Source organism: Panicum virgatum, chromosome 3K (assembly GCF_016808335.1).
Source record: "Panicum virgatum strain AP13 chromosome 3K, P.virgatum_v5, whole genome shotgun sequence".
Taxonomy (NCBI): Eukaryota; Viridiplantae; Streptophyta; class Magnoliopsida; order Poales; family Poaceae; genus Panicum; species Panicum virgatum.
This window is the reverse complement of record NC_053138.1, coordinates 46,775,145-46,793,884: the sequence shown is the minus strand read 5'-3', so window position 1 is coordinate 46,793,884 and position 18,740 is coordinate 46,775,145. Positions and strand designations below refer to the sequence as shown.

Here is an 18,740-nt window from a genome sequence, read left to right as displayed (position 1 = left end):
TGTCTATTTGACTCCCAGACCGCTAAATATTAATCAGCGTGCTGGCGGCGCCGCCACCTCTCCGGCAAGCCACCCACCACCGCATTTAATTCACAGCAATGGATCCCCGAAACATGCATGCACGGAGGGTGCAGTAAACCGCCGAATCAAATGCATAATTAAAGGAGTCATTCATGGAGTAAAAACCAAACGTCTCAACCGTAAAAACTAGTGATTTTTATGGTTCAAAAACCATCACCGGAGCAGTGTTTATGGATAAGGAAGGACGCTTTATTCGAAACCATCAGAAATCACGCCCCTGATTCTGCGAGATGACTATGCTACCAGTGCAAGCAAGAAAACCAGGAGGCCTCCTCCCCCCCCCCCCCCAAACCATCGACCCGCACCCAATCCACTGCCGCATGCCGGAAAAATCACACCTCCGGCGTCCCCCCCTAACCATCGACCCGCACCCAATCCACTTTCGCACGTCGGAAAAATCACACCTCCGGACACCACCGTTCTCCCTCGCCCACCCCATACGGCCGACTCGGCGGACTCCCCACACCTCGGATTGGAGACCTGCGCTCCCAGTGCCGCCCATCCACCTGGCCATCGGGCTTGCGGCCTGCCGGCGGCGTATCCACCTGGCCGGCGGCACCCCCTCCTTCACGCATCCCGTGCCGACGGCGCCCCCTGGTGGTTGTGCGCGCGCCACAACCCCCCCCCCCCTCCTCCCCCTCCCCCTCCCCCTCCCCCAGACGCAACCTCCCAGTACCCATCGCCGGTATCGGCCCCCACTCCTCGCAGCTGCTGTCTCCATTGCCGGCGAAGCCACATTTTGTGGATACAGTAGGTAAGTCAGGCTACCACATTTCATCATCCTGCTCCAAGTTTCGTTGAACCGTTGCCTCCTAGATGCAGGCCACGTACATGAGTCTGCCAAAAAAAGGATTAGGAATCACAGATAGACAACGAACCCAATTCCAAGCCTACTGCAATTGTTATTATTTTTACGGCAGCCACTCATCCTTTTTTTTTACTTCCACCTCATATGTGCACGCAGTAATTATCCCCCGTAGATGATCATTTTTTTTTGCTTAACAGGTGAATAGCAGGCAGCACTTCCTGCAGCCTCCAAGATGATGCAAAGTGATGCCTACTCTGGAGATTTCTGCCCTGTCAGGGATTGAATTGTCACCTGAACTATTAATGACTCAATAAAATTAGCACAGTTGGACCCACCTTCATGCGCCATAAATCCTTTTCGCACCTTGCCATCACCCCACATACACGGTCACTTTTGATCCCTCGCACAAAATTACTCCACTTTCAAAAAATACTACTATATGTTCCGAAAAATACTGCTCAATACTATAAAAGATATTGCTCAAAATTCCCTAAGTTCTACTCTAAATTGTGCAAAATACTACTTGATTACGGAAAAATTACTACTCCAAGAGACGAAACATTACTACTAATGGCAAACATGGCCATGCTAGAGACTCTTGATCCCTCGCACAAAATTACTCCTCTTTCAAAAATACTACTATATGTTACGAAAATATACTACTCAATACTATGAAAGATATTGCTCAAAATTCCCTAAGTTCTACTCTAAATTGTGCAAAATACTACTTGAGTATGGAAAAATTACTACTCCAACAGATGAAACAATACTACTAGTGGCAAACATGGCATAGTTAGTGTGGGAGTTGAAAATTGAGGCACGAAGGTCCAGACTGGCCTAAATCAGAATATCGCGGGGCGACCCTAAATCAAAAAGGAGAACCAGAATAGATACAGAATACAGTCATGGTTCTAAGATTTACTACCTGGGCACATTTGCGCGACACACGTTGATTGCTTTTTACTCCTGGCCAAACCATCCGCTACGGTCTGCATGCAGCCCACTTACGCGAGCAATAAATGGATACAGATGGTGGGCGTTGTCTGACGGACCAACCCATAAATGAGTACCACCATCATTGGACTCAGCACATTTACTGTCAGGCGCTGCATGTCAGTTTTTCCCTCGCGTACAAACTCCGGCGAGCGCACCACCGTGAGCGTTGAATATATACGGTAGTGCTATTCTATACTTGTATACTACGTCCAACCAACCTAACACCCATCCAGCTAACCATCGGCGGCGCACCGGGGGCGAGGCTGCGATGGCGGGGCACAGGTGGGCGAGGCTGTGGCGGCGCGCAGGCCGGCGGCGAGGGCAGCGGGCGCCGCGCAGGGGAGCGAGGTGCGGCGGCGTGCAGGACAGCGAGAGCAGCTGCGGCGCGCAGGGAGCGGGGAGCAGGTGGGCAAAGGAGGCCGCTGCGGCCTGCTTCAGCACGAGGGAGCGGGAGCCAGCGGGAGCGGCGGAGCGTCGGTCTGGGAGCAGGCACGCGATAGGAGCAGAGGCTGCAGCGGGGGCCGGCGTGCAGGCGCTCCAGAGGCCGGGTGCGCGAGGAGCCGGGGACCTTGTGGGTGGCGGCGGCGCGTTCTAAGCGCGCGCCCAGGCAGGGAGCATCGGCGGCGAGTACACCTTGGGTGGATTCGTGGAGGTGTAGTGTGGTGAGCAGATTGGGCATGCCTGGAGGTGTACTGCGTTGAGCGGATTCGAGAAAAATTACTAAAACTTCCTTTGGAATTTGAAAAAATAATGACTTATCTTTGTGTGTTTCGCGGTGACTGAATTTAGTTTTTATGGCATGATTTTAGTTTTGTTCTTAACCATCAATTTCAGTATCTGGCTCTGGATGGTTCAGTAGTTTAGTAGTCTAGTATTTTTCCAGTCGTCTATAAGGCCAACTTTGAGCCATTGGATGTTGCGTATGAGTTCTAGAGTGTATGCCGACCTTGCTACGTTTCTATTAAGAAGAACGGGACGAAGGAAGAATGGGCAAGAATTCAATTGCTAGATCAAGGGGGAGCATAAGGCGAAGGTTGTGTTAGAACAGCAGGGGATGGAGGGTATGCATTTTTAAGCGCACTGTGCTTCAGCATATCTATAAGCTCGTTCTTGCAATCTAGCGTTATGCGCATCCTATGCATAGTTGATGAACACGTGTTACTAGGTTACTGAATATTTATTACTGTGACACTCTGAATTACTGAATTCAAGACATGTATATAGCCATTGTTGAATTAAAAAATTCTATGGATTTGCTGTATGAATTTGTAAAAGGAATTATTGGGTCTGCATGTACAAAATGTACATGTGTTAGTGGAAGTCCTGAACCACAAAAATATTGAGGGAGCTGCTCCTGAATAACTGGATCTCTGCATTATTGAACCCAAACGAGTGTACAAAAATTATTGGTAAAAGTCTTGAATAACCCAAAAATATGAGAAAAATAACTGAATGCGCATAGAAAATACTGAATAATGGATCTCTGAATTACTGAATGCGCATAGAAAATATTGAATACATAGGAAAATACTGGGATGTATTACTAAATCTACATATACATAGATATTGCTGGATGAACATATGCATATGCATTACTGAATCCAAAGCATGTAAATGGGTATTCCAAAAGAATGATTCTTCAATAATGTGAGAAAAATACTGGAAATGCATAATACTATAATAACTGATTCTCTAGATTACTGAAAATCCAAGCATATACATATAGTTTGGAGGTGGGCATGAATAATTGGAAATACTGAATAACTGGATCTCTCTAGTACTGAATCCAAACATTTACATGGTGTGTTACTGGAAAAATAATTCACCAAAATATATGAGAAATTACTGAAAGAAGTACATAATACTGAATAGCTACTTCTCTGGATTACTGAATCCAAAAATATACATATAGTTGGGTCGGTGACTACGTATAGTACACATATTAGTTATGATTAACTATCTCATGCAGCCTCCGAAAAAAAAGTCTTCGGAAAATGCATGAAGCATCTTTCTCTTCTCTTTGAACCCTCTCCCTTGTCAAGTTCAATACTATGACTGTCGTATGCATGAGACGATGAATCAGAAAAGGGTGTCATGCCTACATACATGAACCAGCCACCGGTAAAACTCTAGAAAAGATCGTTGAGAAAAACAGAGTGAGACCGGCAGAATACTAAATCACCGGGTTACTGCTTTACCAAGAATAACTTAAATGCCACCAACTACAACTGGATTACTGATAATTTATAAAAAATACGCAATTACTGCTAGGGTATTGAGGGATTACTGATACTTGTAATTATTACTAGATTACTAGATACATACCGCAAGCGAGGTTGGTAGGATGACCCCATATCCGGAAGAATTGGTGTGTAGTTCTTTCTCATCAAGCATCAATAATAAAAAAAATACTAGGCTATTTACAAACCTAAAAGTTACTGAATTCAAGATATACATAGGTACTGAATATCAGATCTCTAGAATACTCAATCCAAGACGTACATAGAAATTGCTAGATGTACTACTGAATTACTGGGTTACTGCTTTACTGAGAAAAGCATGTACTATACTACTACTGAAATAATATAACATTGAGCTTAAACAAAAAATGAAAAAAAGACAACTGTGCTTGAAATAACAAATTACTGAACTAAAAATGCTAATAGAACTACTAGACTAACTACTCAGTTTAGATCATCAAAGCTCGGTAATAAGAAAAACCTAGACCAACAGCTAAACCTAACAATTACTGATACTGAGTGCTAACAAAACTACTAGCCTAAAAACTCATAGACTAGTTACTGATCAAGCAATCTAGTATTTCATTGTTTGATCAAGTAGTTCACTAATGACTAGTTACTGAACTAATAGATTACCTACTCGGTTCAGATCACCATTGCTCAGAAAATCAAAAAAAATACCGGTCAAACTACTAAACCTAACAAATTACTGATACTACTAGCCTAATTACTCAATTTAGAGCATCAACATTTAGTAATTGCTGAAAAAATGGTGTTAGGAATATTACTGAGCCAAAGAGAAAAAGCCAAGGTATTATTGATCTAACAAAGAAAATACTCATACTAGAAGCTAATAGAACTACTATACTAATGTGATTGAGTTTCAGTAGTTTATAGCATGGTTTTTGGTTTTGTTCTTAGCCGTCGAGATCAGTATATGGCTCTAGAAGGTTCAGTAATTAGCCTATTCAACTATGTTGAGTAGTTTCGGTAGTTTTCTTACTGAGGTCTATTTAATCTCATGTAGTTCGGTAGTCAAATGTTTAGTAATGACTACTGAACTACTGTACTAACTCAGAGCATCAAATGTTCAGTAGTGACTGGAGCCTAAACTAAGCAATAAAAATTTTGTGCTTGCAATAAGAAATTACTGAATTGAAAGCTGCTTACAGAACTACTAGAGTGCCTAATGAACTACTGAAACTAAAACTACTGAAAAGGATGCTGAAACTGGACGCTCTCATAAACTACTGAAACTAAAAGTGAACACAAGTTACTAAACTACTGAAAAGGATACATGATCAAATGGAACGGAGGATAAGAGATGTGCTTTGTCGATAAAAAAAGTGGAGCTATACATTGTGAAAAAGGACGCTCACCAGAAAATGTCAAACTCGCCAATGAGCCGTGAAAGCGGGAGCATGCACCGCCTCAACTCCCTAGCCCAGAGAGCTCGAGCTGCGCACTCGCCCGGTCAGGCAAGTAGTGCTCCCTGCTGGGGGCGCCCAAGCCACCGCGCGTATGCTGTGCAAGGGCCTGGCACGACATGGGGTGAAGTGGGCATCAGTCAACCCCTGCAGCTGCCGCTCGAGGCCGCCGCGAGCGCCGCGCAAGGGCGCGGACGGGACCGCGTGCGTGATGCGCCCGGCGGCCGCCGGTCACAACCGGCACTCCACCGCTGGCGCCACACCCGGCCACTCGAGGATGCCAGTGTGCCGCCTCCGCGCCCCTCTCCTCAATGCCGCTGCAGCCGCTACGTAGGTGATCGCAGATCGGCCCTGCAGCCCCCGCCGCCCGCTAGCGCAGCTAGGCTCGCCACGCCACGCTTCGCCGTCACCGCCGCCGCCACCCCACTGGCGGCCCACTGTTGCCGCCGGAGAATAACGTTCCTGATTTGGGATCGGAATCAGGGTGTGGCTGGGTGGGTGAAAGTGATCGGGTGCTCTAGCCTAAGAGGGAGAGGGGGTGAATTAGGCTCTATAAAAACCTTAACCTATGGCCCCAACTACTTTTGCACAAAACATAAACTAGAACATGCTATCTAGATGTGCAACTACGGTTCTTCTAGTGTGAAACCCTTATCCCAAAAGAGTTTAGCAACCTATAGCCAATCCTACCAAGAAACTACTCTATGAAAGTAAAGGCACAAAGATTGCAATATGAAATGCGGAAGCTTAAGGAGAGGGATGAGAGGAATCAAACTCTCGACGCGAGGATTTATCCCGTGGTTCGGATTGCCACAAAGGCGCCCCTACATCCACGTTGTTGAAGCATTCACGAAGAGTATCGCTTCCCGGCAATCAAGTCTCTTCCGTGAACACAATCACGGTCACCTTGATCTCATTTTCCACTAAGGGAGCTTGTCCACGAAGGAGGGGTCTCCGTCCACCGCACAATGTTATCGACGCCGCTCCGCACCAAGTCGGAGGGTCGTTGATGTGCCGGCGAGCCACCAATGCTCCAAGGAGGCCGGCGCACCGAAATACAAGTGTGGTTCACTCTAGAACCAGCCACAAGGCACAACACCTTGCTCTCACACTCTCTAAACAGCTAAACCTAGCACTAACACTCACAAAGCTTGTGCTAAGCCGAAGGATTTGATCTATTTGCACTTGGATGATTTGGAGGTGTTCTTGAATGTGTATGAGGCTTCTAGGAACTCCAGCATGCATCAAATGGCCGGGGTGAGGCATATATATAGCCCTCCAACTTGAACTAGCCGTTTAGAGCCGTTGGACACTTTTCTGCGTAGGCATCGAAACTTCCGGTGCTAGGGCATCGAAACTTCCGGTGCTAGGGCATCGGTTCTTCCGGTCACACTGCGCTTTGAAGTAGCCGTTGGCATCTCTGACACAGCCGCAGCAAACTTCAGGGACCATCAGTTAAACCGATGCTAGGGCGTCGGTTAAACCGGTGACACTTGATTTTCATATAGCCGTTGCACTTGATCCTTCTCTGTTGACGTCATTGCACCGATGCATTGCTCTGGTGGGCATCGGTTCTTCCGGTGCTGAAGACCTGGCTGCTGCGCACTTGACATCGTCTCTGGATAGTAGTACGTTGATTGCACCGATGCCTATTCTTGACCCGTTAGTTAAACCGGTGCTACTGAGTTTTCCTCACTTGGCTCCGTATGCACGACCAAATGCACCGATACAAGGGTGTCGGTGTATCCGGCAACCATCGGATGCACCGATGGTGGGGCATCGGTTTAACCGGTGCAGCTGACTCTGCATCTTCTCGTCCAATTCGTTGCGGCGATCATTTGGATCCTTGAAATATATTCTCTCTGAATTTTCACTATACTTTAGCATCACTACGACTGATTGAACTTGTCATCTTGATGGTGGATTGGACTTGGCGTCTCGACGATAGATTGAGCATTGTGTCTTGACGATGAATTAGACGTGTTGACTCATATCCATGAGACCTAAAGACTCATACAAATGTGATCTCACAAACTTGTTAGCCCCATTGATTATGTTGTCACTCAATCACCAAAATCTCAAACAATGGCATAGATGGGGCCATGTTCCTTACAGTGGGGGCGGGGTATCAGGCGCAGGGTGAGTCAAGTTGATGGGTCGAGCGGTTTTGGTGCGGGTCAGGCGTGTGGGGTGGGTGGGCTGGGTTGGCTGGTCGGTTGGGTGCTAGGTGTAGAATGCTACACCTAAAATGTAAAATTGCATATATATATATATATATATATATATATATATATATATATTCGACCCACCCACGCGTGGCGGTTTTTCTTTCCAGTTGATTTGCCCGCCGCGCCGCTGCCCATTCGGAATGGGCCGTTCCGAGCTCCGCGAGGTCGATCCGCTCCTGTCGCCATCGCCCCTAGATCAGATCAGTACCTACCGATGGCTGGAGTCCTGCGACCCGATCCACCTAATACGCGGGAACTCATCCATCGGTTCGACGTCGTCCTTTCTGAGCTCAGCGTGGTTGTTCCGCTCTTGTTGCCGTCACCCCCAGGTCAGTAGCTGCCGCCGCCATTGCCATTGACCGTCGGCAAGAGTCCTCCGACCTGATGCACGTAAGAGCAACTCCAACAGCAGTATATCCCTGGGATTAAGTAAAAATGAAAAAATCTCTGTAGAAACGGAATCCAAGTCTCTAGCTTTCCGGCTCGCTTCTTTTTCGGCCTCGGCAACCCGGCCCCTACGCTCGGCATCTTTGCCGAGGTAGTCTGCTCGCCATACTGCTCATCGCGCGCCGCGCGCGTCTCCGTCCCGCCTTCCCGCGGCCGCCCATCGTCGTCGCGCGCAGGTCAAGCAGGAGCAGCGCCGCCGGCTGGCCCGCCGTCGTCGCCGTCCCGCCCTCCCACGCCGCTCATCCAGCTCCTCGGGCTCCGCCGCCGGTGAATCCCTCGCCATGAGTTGCGACGCTGGCTGGGGTAGCCGGAGCCGCCTGCTGCTCGCGGCCGCGGGGGCTTCCATCCTCTGCGACGAGTCCAACGACAACGTCAGCACCGCCCCCTTGCGGCCATGGCGGTGGCCGGCTCCGGCGAGCGGCGCGCCGGGGCGAGGTGGGGGATTGGTGGAGGGGGTTGCGATGTTGCTCCTCAGGCGAGGAATTGGATTTTGGTTGGAGGATTTGAGCTAATTTCGTCTTGCGCGGATTAACTGACCAACCCAGAGGGGCAGGCAGCAGATCGAGCGCCAGGCGGCATTCAGATTCAGGGCAGGTAGTGCGTGAGGGCGTAGGCGACGGTGGATCCGTAGAAGAGCAGCCCTCCGACGACGAGCCCCGAGAGCGCGAAGGTGGCGCCGACGGCGAGCAGGATGCCGCAGGGGACGAGGCCGAACTTGAGCTGGATGGCGTCCACGATGGAGAGCAGCAGGAAGAAGGTGCCCATGAAGGGGCACCCTGCCGCCAGCAGCATCATCGGCTGCGCGAACCTGAGCACGGCGCGGCGCCGCTCCCGCGGCCCCGTGGCGCGCCACGCCGGCATCTCCTCGCAGTCGCCGGACGGCGGGGGCTTCTGCTCGCCGTCGCCGTAGAACTCGTCGGCGGCCAGGAGCGTGACGGCGAGCTTCACCCCCTGCGCGACGAGGCTGGAGAAGAGGTAGAAGCCGAAGGAGAGGATCTTGAAGAGGAAGAAGTTGCGCGCGATGTCGTCGCCGGCGACGCACGCGGGCGGGATGGTTGCGGAGGGCGTGATGGTGCCCGTGATGCCGATGAAAACGGCCACCGTGAAGGTGTTGGCCGACACGATGCCCTCCAGCGCCTTCACGTGCACTTCCGGGTTGCGCCGCCGCAGCGTCGGCATTGCTGCTGCTCTGCTTCCGGCGGCCGGCTTGCTTGTTGCCTCGCTCTCTGGCCCAATTTCCGGGCCGTGCTGTATGAGCGTGGCTAGTAGTGCGGGCGCGCGAGCGAACCCCGAGGTGGGGTGCGGCGCTGGTGAGCTCGCTCAGCGACGGCGCTGCAAGACGAGCGACGGCGGCAGAGCAGAGGAGGCAAGCGAAGCAACAGGTGATTGATTTGAATATAGATAGACAAGAATTTGGCTAGTCTGCTCAATCACTTAGCTAGCTTTTTTATTTTTTATCTAGTCTTTTAGCTAGTCATTTAGCTAGAATTTTCAGCTAATTTTTTGGCGCAGAACTAACCCATCGGTTTACCTTCTGCTCCACAGGAGCTTCCTCGATGGTGTGTGGATCTGTCGTTCCCTTCTGCGATCGAGCCAGCGAGCGGTGATGTGGCAAACTAATCTGCAAGCGTCGAGCTCCCAGTTGCTTGATGATGCACCCCTGTGATCAATGATAGCGCCAGCAGCTTAGCAGCATCCGCAGGAGGAATTCCAGATAAAGGAAGGAATTTCCCCCAACATTCTTTGATCTCGCCAAAGATTAATTTAGTAACCATTCTCATTTTCTCGTCTGCGTGCATGCTGATCGGAACTTTAATGTAGATGGATCTGATTTCCTCTTTTTGTTTATAGGAGCCTAATCTTTGGATTTGAGTATCAGGCAATGGCATTTCGTCCGGCTACCAAAATTAAGAATCGGATTGCGTGGGGCCTTCAGTTGAACTCTAGCAAAAAAGATAAAGAGAAAACTGCAGCCTCTATGGATCGGATAAAACGCAGGTATCCAATTGCTCTCCTTCGCCATGTGCCATGCGTCCCTCACTCCGAGTTATATTTCTACTGTAGCTGCTTCTAAATTTTGATACATCAATAAGGACTTTATGGTTGGATTTCAGGTGCCGCCTTTTATTAGAAATGCATTGCAACCTACCCTGGATTTCGGTCATAATTAAAACCCAGAGTCTCTACAATATGTACTTTCGGACACTTGAACATGTGTATAGGATAACATAGAACTGCCATCAGTTGTTGATGCGAGGAACTGTTGAGCTTCCTGGTAGATTGCTGTTTTTTTAGTAAAAATTGAAGAGTCATCTTTCTTGCATTACAAGTTGAGATTGTCCCCTTTTAGTTCTCTGTCATGAACAATATGGTGTTGCTATTTCTATTTCTATTTCAGAGAGTCCACATATTGCGGATCCTGCCAACAAGCGGAGCCCGGGAGTTGCCGCTGGCTCCGTGATCAGTTCTGCCATCCCTGCCCATTCGGATCTGTGCTCTGGTGCTCCATCTTTCCACATTGGGTACTTCTCCTTGCTTTTCCTTTGCTGCACTGCTGGTTCCTCATTGTCTTTTTGTGCTGCTAGACAGCTGCTGCTTGTTTATTTATGGCTGGTGCATGTCTATATGGCTGCACAAAATTAGGTGTTATGTTTCTTCGAGTTATATAATGTGTCATGGATTGTGATTTTCTGTTTAGTCGTACACTAGTATTAGTTATTCACTTATTTAATTAAAATACTGCTGCAACTGGAACATTTTATCAGAACGTAGCACTATGATTCATTATGCAGGGTATTATACTGCTGCAGTTGGAGCATTTTTCTAGATCTTATGCTATGGAATGCATCGTGTGATTTTGATGCATGGGAATGTAGCTTTATGTGTTAGTCTACACATTGGATTTTTCAGTTTCTTTTAGCGCTGAAATCGACAATGGAATTGCATACTTTATGTTCAGTGGCTGTTCAATCTGAACAGAGCAAGGATTCAGGTTGCAGGACTCTATGCAGATATAGAAACTTCACATAAAGCAGAGCTTTACCGGGTGTCCTAGTGCTGATTCTTGTGGCGATGAGCATATAGATACACTTTTAGCGCATGGCTGTATTATTGGCCAGCTGATGTTCTAGCTGCTACTGAATGTTTGTTGAGAGAAACTGTTCAACTGAAACTGATTAGGATTACAAATGTTGGTGCACTATCTGTTGACATGAAAAACTGACGGATTACTTTTCCACGTGACCCCACATGAGGACCTGGGAGATCTGCCTAAGTCCAGTGCAGAATCAAAATCGGCGCGCGTGGTGTGTGCAGCGTGCCAGTCAATTTGACTTGCAATTGATAAGGGATAAACGTATTGGCTGGATTTCCGAATCGTTCTGTCAGATGTATCGGCTAAATGTCCGATATAGGCAAATACTATCAGCTGTTTTTTAAAATAATATTATTTTAATAGTTAATCGCAGAAATAAATAGCGAAATAGAAAAATTACAAAAATAACATCCAGTCGGCTCGTGAAGAGCCGACTACATGCCTATCGGCTCCGGGGAGGCTGATAGGCCCTAGTCGGCTCTTGAGGAGCCGAACTAGTGGCGCTATAGTGGCCTGTCGGTCAGGAAGCCCAGTCGGCCTGATTAGGGCACTTGTCGGCCGCTGAGGGGCCGACAGGCCTTATCGGCCCGATTAGGCGCTAGTCGGCGCATGGGGAGCCGACAGGTCTGTCGGCACAATTACCCCCCTTCAATTTCACCGCCGCCGCCGCCCGTCACCCTCCGCCAGCGCCGCCGCCGCACTCCACCGGCCGTCCCCGACCAGCCATGCCGCCGACGCCCCCCACCGGCCCGCGAGCGCCGCCCCCGCCCCTCCACCGGCCCTCCCCGGCCCTCCATGGCACCGGCGCCCCACGCCCCGCACACGCCGCCGCCGGCCCTCCCCGGGGCGCTAGCGCTGCCGCCGTCCCTCCGTCGACCGGGGCCGCGCCTACAGGGGGCGAGCGCGGGCTGCAGGGGGCCACCGCCCCTCCCTCGCCGCCTCGCCCATGGGCGGCTGCAGGGGGCCACCCCTCCCTCGCCGCCCGGCCCCGCCCCGCCCGTGGGTGGCTGTAGGGGGCCGCCCTACCCCGCCCGTTTGCAAGGCGCGTCGCCCGCTGGGCGCGGCTCCGTCCTCGGCTCCCGCAAGTCCGACAACTCCATCGATCGAAGGTGAAATGTTTTAACTAAGTCTTATTTAATTATAGTTTATTTAATTAATTACACTTAGATTATTTTATTATAGGTTTGTCGTGGACGCCGTGTAGTGTAGGAATGACAGTAATTTAATTTTTTAAAGTGTTAGAATAACATGATGTACTTATAGGAAATTGAAACCAATAGATTGTATGCACATGATTGAGTGCGTTGATAATTAACTTTTTACACTTAGTTTGTTCAATTGATGTTTGGTGAGAGATTTTGAAGCAAGTTTTATAACTACATTGTATGCACATGATTGTATGCACCGGTTTGTTTACTGTTTTGGATTGATGAAATTAATTTATTATTCCATAGATATAATTAGAAATTGGAGTTTATTATATTATGTCGTTAATGTGTATTGTGATAAAATATAACTATTGCATAGAAATAATTAATTTATTTGAATTCCTTTTGTAACGTCGTTATTTGTTCGCGGGTGGGTCATATGAAAATTGTAGCACCAACGTTCTTAGATTATAGAAATAAAAAGTTTTTGGATGTTCCATCTAACGTAAGATCATCTGATGCATTACCAGGATGAATTCTGAAATAGTAAATATCAGAGTTCATTATGGCAACGGATTCATCGATTGTTGTGACTCTGGGGTAGATTTGAGTCAGTTTCAGTACGTAGATACAACTGTGACCAATCCGTTGCACATGCGACATGCGGATCTGTTAAGTTGGATGCATATTTTTTTGCAAGTGGACCCAAGCTAGTGGACGATAAAAGTTAATGGTGTTGTTCCAAGGCATTGTGAGCACGATTGGCGGTGGGAACTTTCTAAGATGAGCAACTCGAAATGTTGGCGTGCATTTGTCCATATGTCTACGAACAAAATAAAATTCCCTCTTGTTGTGCTCATTCAGCAACAATTGGCTAACGAAACTCAAGGGGCGAGTGGCCATGCTATTCCTGCAACTGAGTTGGTCGCTAAAACCGAGTGGCCTCCTGAAAATTCCATTGCAGAGGATCAGCAGTCGCAGCCTGAAGTCCACCAACAAGCTGAGCATGAAACTGAAGGTGGTGATTGGGAATTCGGAGGTCACATGATTGCTGATCAGGGGGAATTAGATGAGATGATAGTTTATCAAATGGACCTAGATGGCGAGGAGTACAAAACCTTTGTTGAAGGTAGAGATGGTCGTCTATTTGAAAATGAAGATACCATCCCTGAGGATTGGGGCAACTTTGCCATGGATGAGCTTACAGTTAATGATGGCCATGACAGTAATTGGGAGTACAATCAAATGGAGATCACAAGTGGTCAATTATTTCATGATAAGAAGCACTTGCAGCATGCTGTTAAGAAGTGGTCTTTCTTAGAAAAGAAACCATTCAAGGTGGTCGTTTCCAATCCGACCACTTATGATGTCAAGTGTCTCGCCCTGGGTTGTCCCTGGCACGTTCACGGGTATATGCCAAAGGCTGAGAGCAACTTTGTGGCCTCGATCGTTGTTGGCCACTTGTGCAAGCTTTCAGAAACTGTTGTCAAGTACAGAAACATGACAGCAGAATTTGTGGCTACTGTGCTGTATGGAGAAATTGTGAAGAAGACTTCCATCTCACCTTTCCAGATTATGCTTGCAATATCAAATAGGTACTCCTATGAAATATCATATGACATGGCATGGCGAGCAAAGCAGAAGGCACTTGAGTGGAGGTTCGGTTCGTACAAGGATTCGTACCACCACCTCCCCCATCTCCTGGCATTACTATAGAGTAGAAACCCTGGGACTAGAATCGATGTAGATGACTATCAGAATGGTAATGGTGATAGAGTTCTTAGGCGTGCGTTCTGGTCCTTTGGTTGCATGATTGAAGCTTTCAAACACTACAGACCAGTTCTTTGTGTCGACGGTACATTTCTTATAGGAATTTATAAAGGTCAGATTCTTACTTGCATTGGGGTGGACACAAATGACCAGGTTGTGACGATTGCCTTTGCTTTTGTCGAATCTGAAAATGCTAAAAGCGGGCTGTGGTTCCTTTCACTGATCAAGCGGGCGGTGGTTTGTGAGCGGCCAAACGTGTGTGTCCTCCATGATCGCCATAAGGGCATACTATCAGCTGTGAAGAAATTGTAGGAAGGTCGCAATGTTGACGTTGCTTGGCCTGACTTGCATAGTCGGTGGTGCATGCGGCATATGGGTCCAAACTTTTACTCACAGTTTCGAAGCAAGCGTCTCGAGGATCTCTTCTAGAAAATGTGTAAACAGAATCAGCGTTGTAAGTTCGATGAATTATGGGCCCTTCTCGATAAACTGACAACTAGTCATATGGAGGATGTTCGTAAGAAACCTGTTGTGGCATGTGAAGAGGAACAGCGGGGGATAGAACCAATTCACGGTGAGCCTGCACGCGTCACAAGAAGACGGAAGGGGGGAGGATCGGTGAAATGCTTCTCCGAGTGGATTAAAAAATGAGCCCCTAGAGAAATGGGCTTTGATTGCAGATACCGATGGATCAAGGCACGAAATTATGACAACAAATCTTGTTGAGATCTACAACTGGGTACTAAAGGCATGTGGTTCCCTTCCTCTGGTGGCAATTGTTGAGTGCATTCTTCGAGGTACAGTGGCATATCTTCGTGAACACTTTCAGCACGCTTCAATCGCAGTGCGAAATCCTCAAATGGTGTATTGCACCAAAATGACAGAGATATTAGACAAAATAAGTGCCAAGGGGACGCTTCATCGAGTCGAATTCATAGGCAACCAGGATATTGTCTTTGAGGCGACGATGCGAGACAAGGGGGTTGTGGGGATCGGCAATACTACAGTGACCATGGAATGTCAGCTGTGACCAGAAAAAAATCAATGTGTCTGCACATGCAACAAACCAAAGCTGCTACACCTCCCTTGTTCACATGTGTACGCTGCTCGTGGGAAGGCAGGAATTGAGGGGACATACGTGTCGCCCTATTATCTCAAGGAGGCAGTGCTGGCCACTTGGAGTGGTGAGCTTCGTGGCTGGAGAGCGCTAGCTGACTTTACTAGGCCTCCGGCCAATGGGCCGGATTGGATACCGGATCCGGACACGAAGATAATTCACCGTGGCCGACGGAAGAGTCGTCGTATTAGAAACGACATGGATGCTTCAGAGGCAAGAGGTGGTGAAAAAATTTGCTCAGCATGCGGTGAAACTGGCCATCGTCGCAAGGATTGCGAGAGCTACCCAACACATAGGGTTGCTGGCGGGACGGCGGAAAGGCATGTTCCACAACGCACCATTAAGAAGACGTAGTATGGAGCTCCTACGTGTGTCACTTCGAAGACTATGTGTTTTACGTTTGCATCAGATGTGTAATTTATGGTTGAACTATATGTGTTCTTTGTTTGTACTCTAAGTGTAGTTTATGGTTGGACCATATGTGTACTTTATGGTTGGAACGTACGAGTACTTAATTGGTAAACTGTATGTGGTGTACGAATGCTTTGTTGTTCATATTCTATCTTGTATTGTCGCTAATTGATATGTCATCGTTGTTGTACTATATTTCATCGTTTATGGTTCTGTATCCTTTGTTTTTGAAAATTAAGTATTGTCTTCAGTTGCTTACATTTTCCAACACATATGTTCTTGCTGCAGGTATGGTGAACCTTGAGCTGATCGATCCGGTGATTGACGCGAAGCACCGTTCTCACTTGGTTGACGGACAGCTTCCTCCGGCGTTGAGGTTACGGATGCACGACGAGTGCTGGACCCTAGACGCACGTTGGCTACCCATGTTTGTCTAATGCATGACAATGAATTTTTATTTTCATTTGTATATTAGTAAGTGTTGACCTAATGCATTTGTTTTTTATAGGTTGAGTGCGTCCGGGTTGCTACCGTTGTACCATTTGGTGGAGCCCACACGGGAGGGGAGTCTTCGGTTTCCGGTTGATCGTGCACTGCTGTCGGCCTTGGTGGACAGATGGAGACCAGAGACTCACACGTTCCACTTGCCAGTTGGAGAGATGGCTGTGACACTGCAGGACGTTTCTTTCCTGCTTGATTTGCCACACGCTGGCTGAGCCGTGGCAGCCCGGGCTGTTGGGCCGCACTGGAGGGAGGAGATGTTAGCCCTGTTTGCTGGGGTTATCGAGCCAGACGTGGATGAGCCACCTCAGGTGGAGTTTACTGACAAGCACAGGCCGACGAAGGCTTGGCTCCTTCAGTTCCAACCAGAGCACCTGGCTGACGACGCCGAGGACTGGAGGGTCAGAAGGCACCTGGAGGCGTACCTGTTGTGGCTCTTCGGTTGCGCGATGTTTACTAGTTCCCACCACGACAGCGTCAACAAGCAATTGATTTGGTATGCTCAGCAGATTGCCGATGCTCTTGAGGACGGAGTTCCTCAGTGCAGTTGGGGATCCGCCCTACTCGGTGCTATGCAGAGAACATTGTGCGACGCGTGCACACGGCGCCCAGTTGGCTGGTTGTCCATTGTTGCTTATGCTGTGGTCGTTCGAGAGATTCGACATCGGACGACCATAGCTTAAGAGCTACGAGCCGTACGAGGATGCCATGTACCACCTAGACGCAGACGGTGCGATCGACATCATTGATAGGCCGACCATGGGGACGATCTGGACGAAAAGAAACGACGTACAATTTATAGCATTTTCTTTATCATAATTGACCCTATGTGTGATTTAATTGTAACTACTAATATATCTGCAGCCTAGGTGGGCTACGAGCATCGAACGTTTGACGTATCCAGCTTTTGTCACGGCTTTTGACCAGTTGACTGCGGACAGGGTTCAGTGGAACCCTTACACTGCAGCTTTGACGGTGGCACACGCTCCACGAGGTTTGACCATGTTGTGCTACCGTGACCAGCAGTACTGGTTCATGAAAAAGCTTTTGGTTTCTGATATTTTTGTGGAACCGTACTACGTCCACCGAGTGATGCAGCAACTAGGTTTGAGGCAGGAGTTTCCACTACCACGAGAGTAGATCGACAAAAGTTCGCACCTGTAAGTGTTTAAATTGGTAGTTATTTATCTATGAACACTCAGTACAATATTGTAAGCTTCGTTAATTTTGTGCAGTCTCACAAGGAAAGGGCAAGGTTTTGCGTATGAGGCTTCTTGGGCGTCAAAGATGGAGACGTGGGCCCAGCAATGGAAGCAAGCTCTCGATGAGGTCCACCAGGCTGCACTACCGTACGACGCGTCCACCTACGCCGCGTACCTGAGATGGTACCACGGCGCCACACGGTGGCGGTGCTTCCCTGTACCGGAGGACCCCGAGCCCCACCACGCAGAGATTATGGACACGTTTGCCACAGAGCCACCAGCGGCTTTCCACGGTCTCGTAAGTGCTCCAGAACTTTTAATTTCCAAGCACTTGTTAAATGTGTCCTTATTTGGGTCACTTAATAAATAATTGTACTATTGATGTTGCAGATGGATATATGCAGCGATGTCAGCGAGGAGTTGTTTGCGTACGCAGAACGACTCGAGGCGAACCCGCCTCGTGTCGCGAGGATGGAGTTGGTGAGTGGCCTACGACGATTGGCACAACGCTGCATTCGGGGAGTACATTGTGCTTCGTGCAGGGGCACAGCGGAAGCGGCAGTTCCATAGCACAGGTCCAGCGCTGCGCACACCACCCACGCTGCTACGCCATACACAGGTCCCGGACCTTCCACAGCCGCTGTTGGACCTTCAACCACTGCTGGGCCTTCAGCCGGCGAGTATGCAGGGACCGATACGCCCACCGGATATGCTGATACGCATAATCGTTTTGTGCTACATTTATTTCCAATTAATCTAATTCTGTGTTTAACGCATATTGCTTTTACTCGCAGCTGTACATGCAGCTTCAGGTAGCGAGCATAGTTTCTTCATGGCTGACTAGGACATGTGGCCTGCAGCGGACCTCCTCGCGGCCGACGAGATTGCCGGAGTCCCCTTCTCGACTCAGGCGACCCAAGAGCTACCAAAGGAGTCGACTCCACCACACCCTCCCCCCTCCCCCCGTGCTCGCGGCCCACACCGTGACAAGTTCACGTTTCCTACGGATCAGCTAGCTAAGAGGAAGCGGTAGGATTAGGGTATCGTGACTTGTCTAGTACTTAATTACTGTACTATGTACCTATATCATTTGGATTGCATGTGTTCGCAGGTTGTTGGGTTATATGTGTGCCTGCTTTGGATTCGGTGTATGTACATGACATTGCGTAGGCTCGTACCCTGACCATTCAAATCACGACATTGCATAGGGTCGTACCGCTAGGTCTTTGCGGGGCTATCATCGCTAGGCTTGTGCAGGGCTATCAGCGCT

The 18,740-nt window shown here is 48.7% G+C and overlaps 1 protein-coding gene across 1 annotated transcript; it reads right to left on the bottom strand.

The window, feature by feature from the left end:
• Window positions 1–8,610: 8,610 nt before the first annotated feature.
• On the bottom strand, window positions 8,611–9,546 carry LOC120699368. The gene has a single exon (XM_039983349.1). It carries the CDS (start codon window positions 9,404–9,406, stop codon window positions 8,813–8,815), a length of 594 nt encoding a protein of 197 aa, XP_039839283.1. The 5' UTR covers window positions 9,407–9,546; the 3' UTR covers window positions 8,611–8,812.
• Window positions 9,547–18,740: the final 9,194 nt, after the last annotated feature.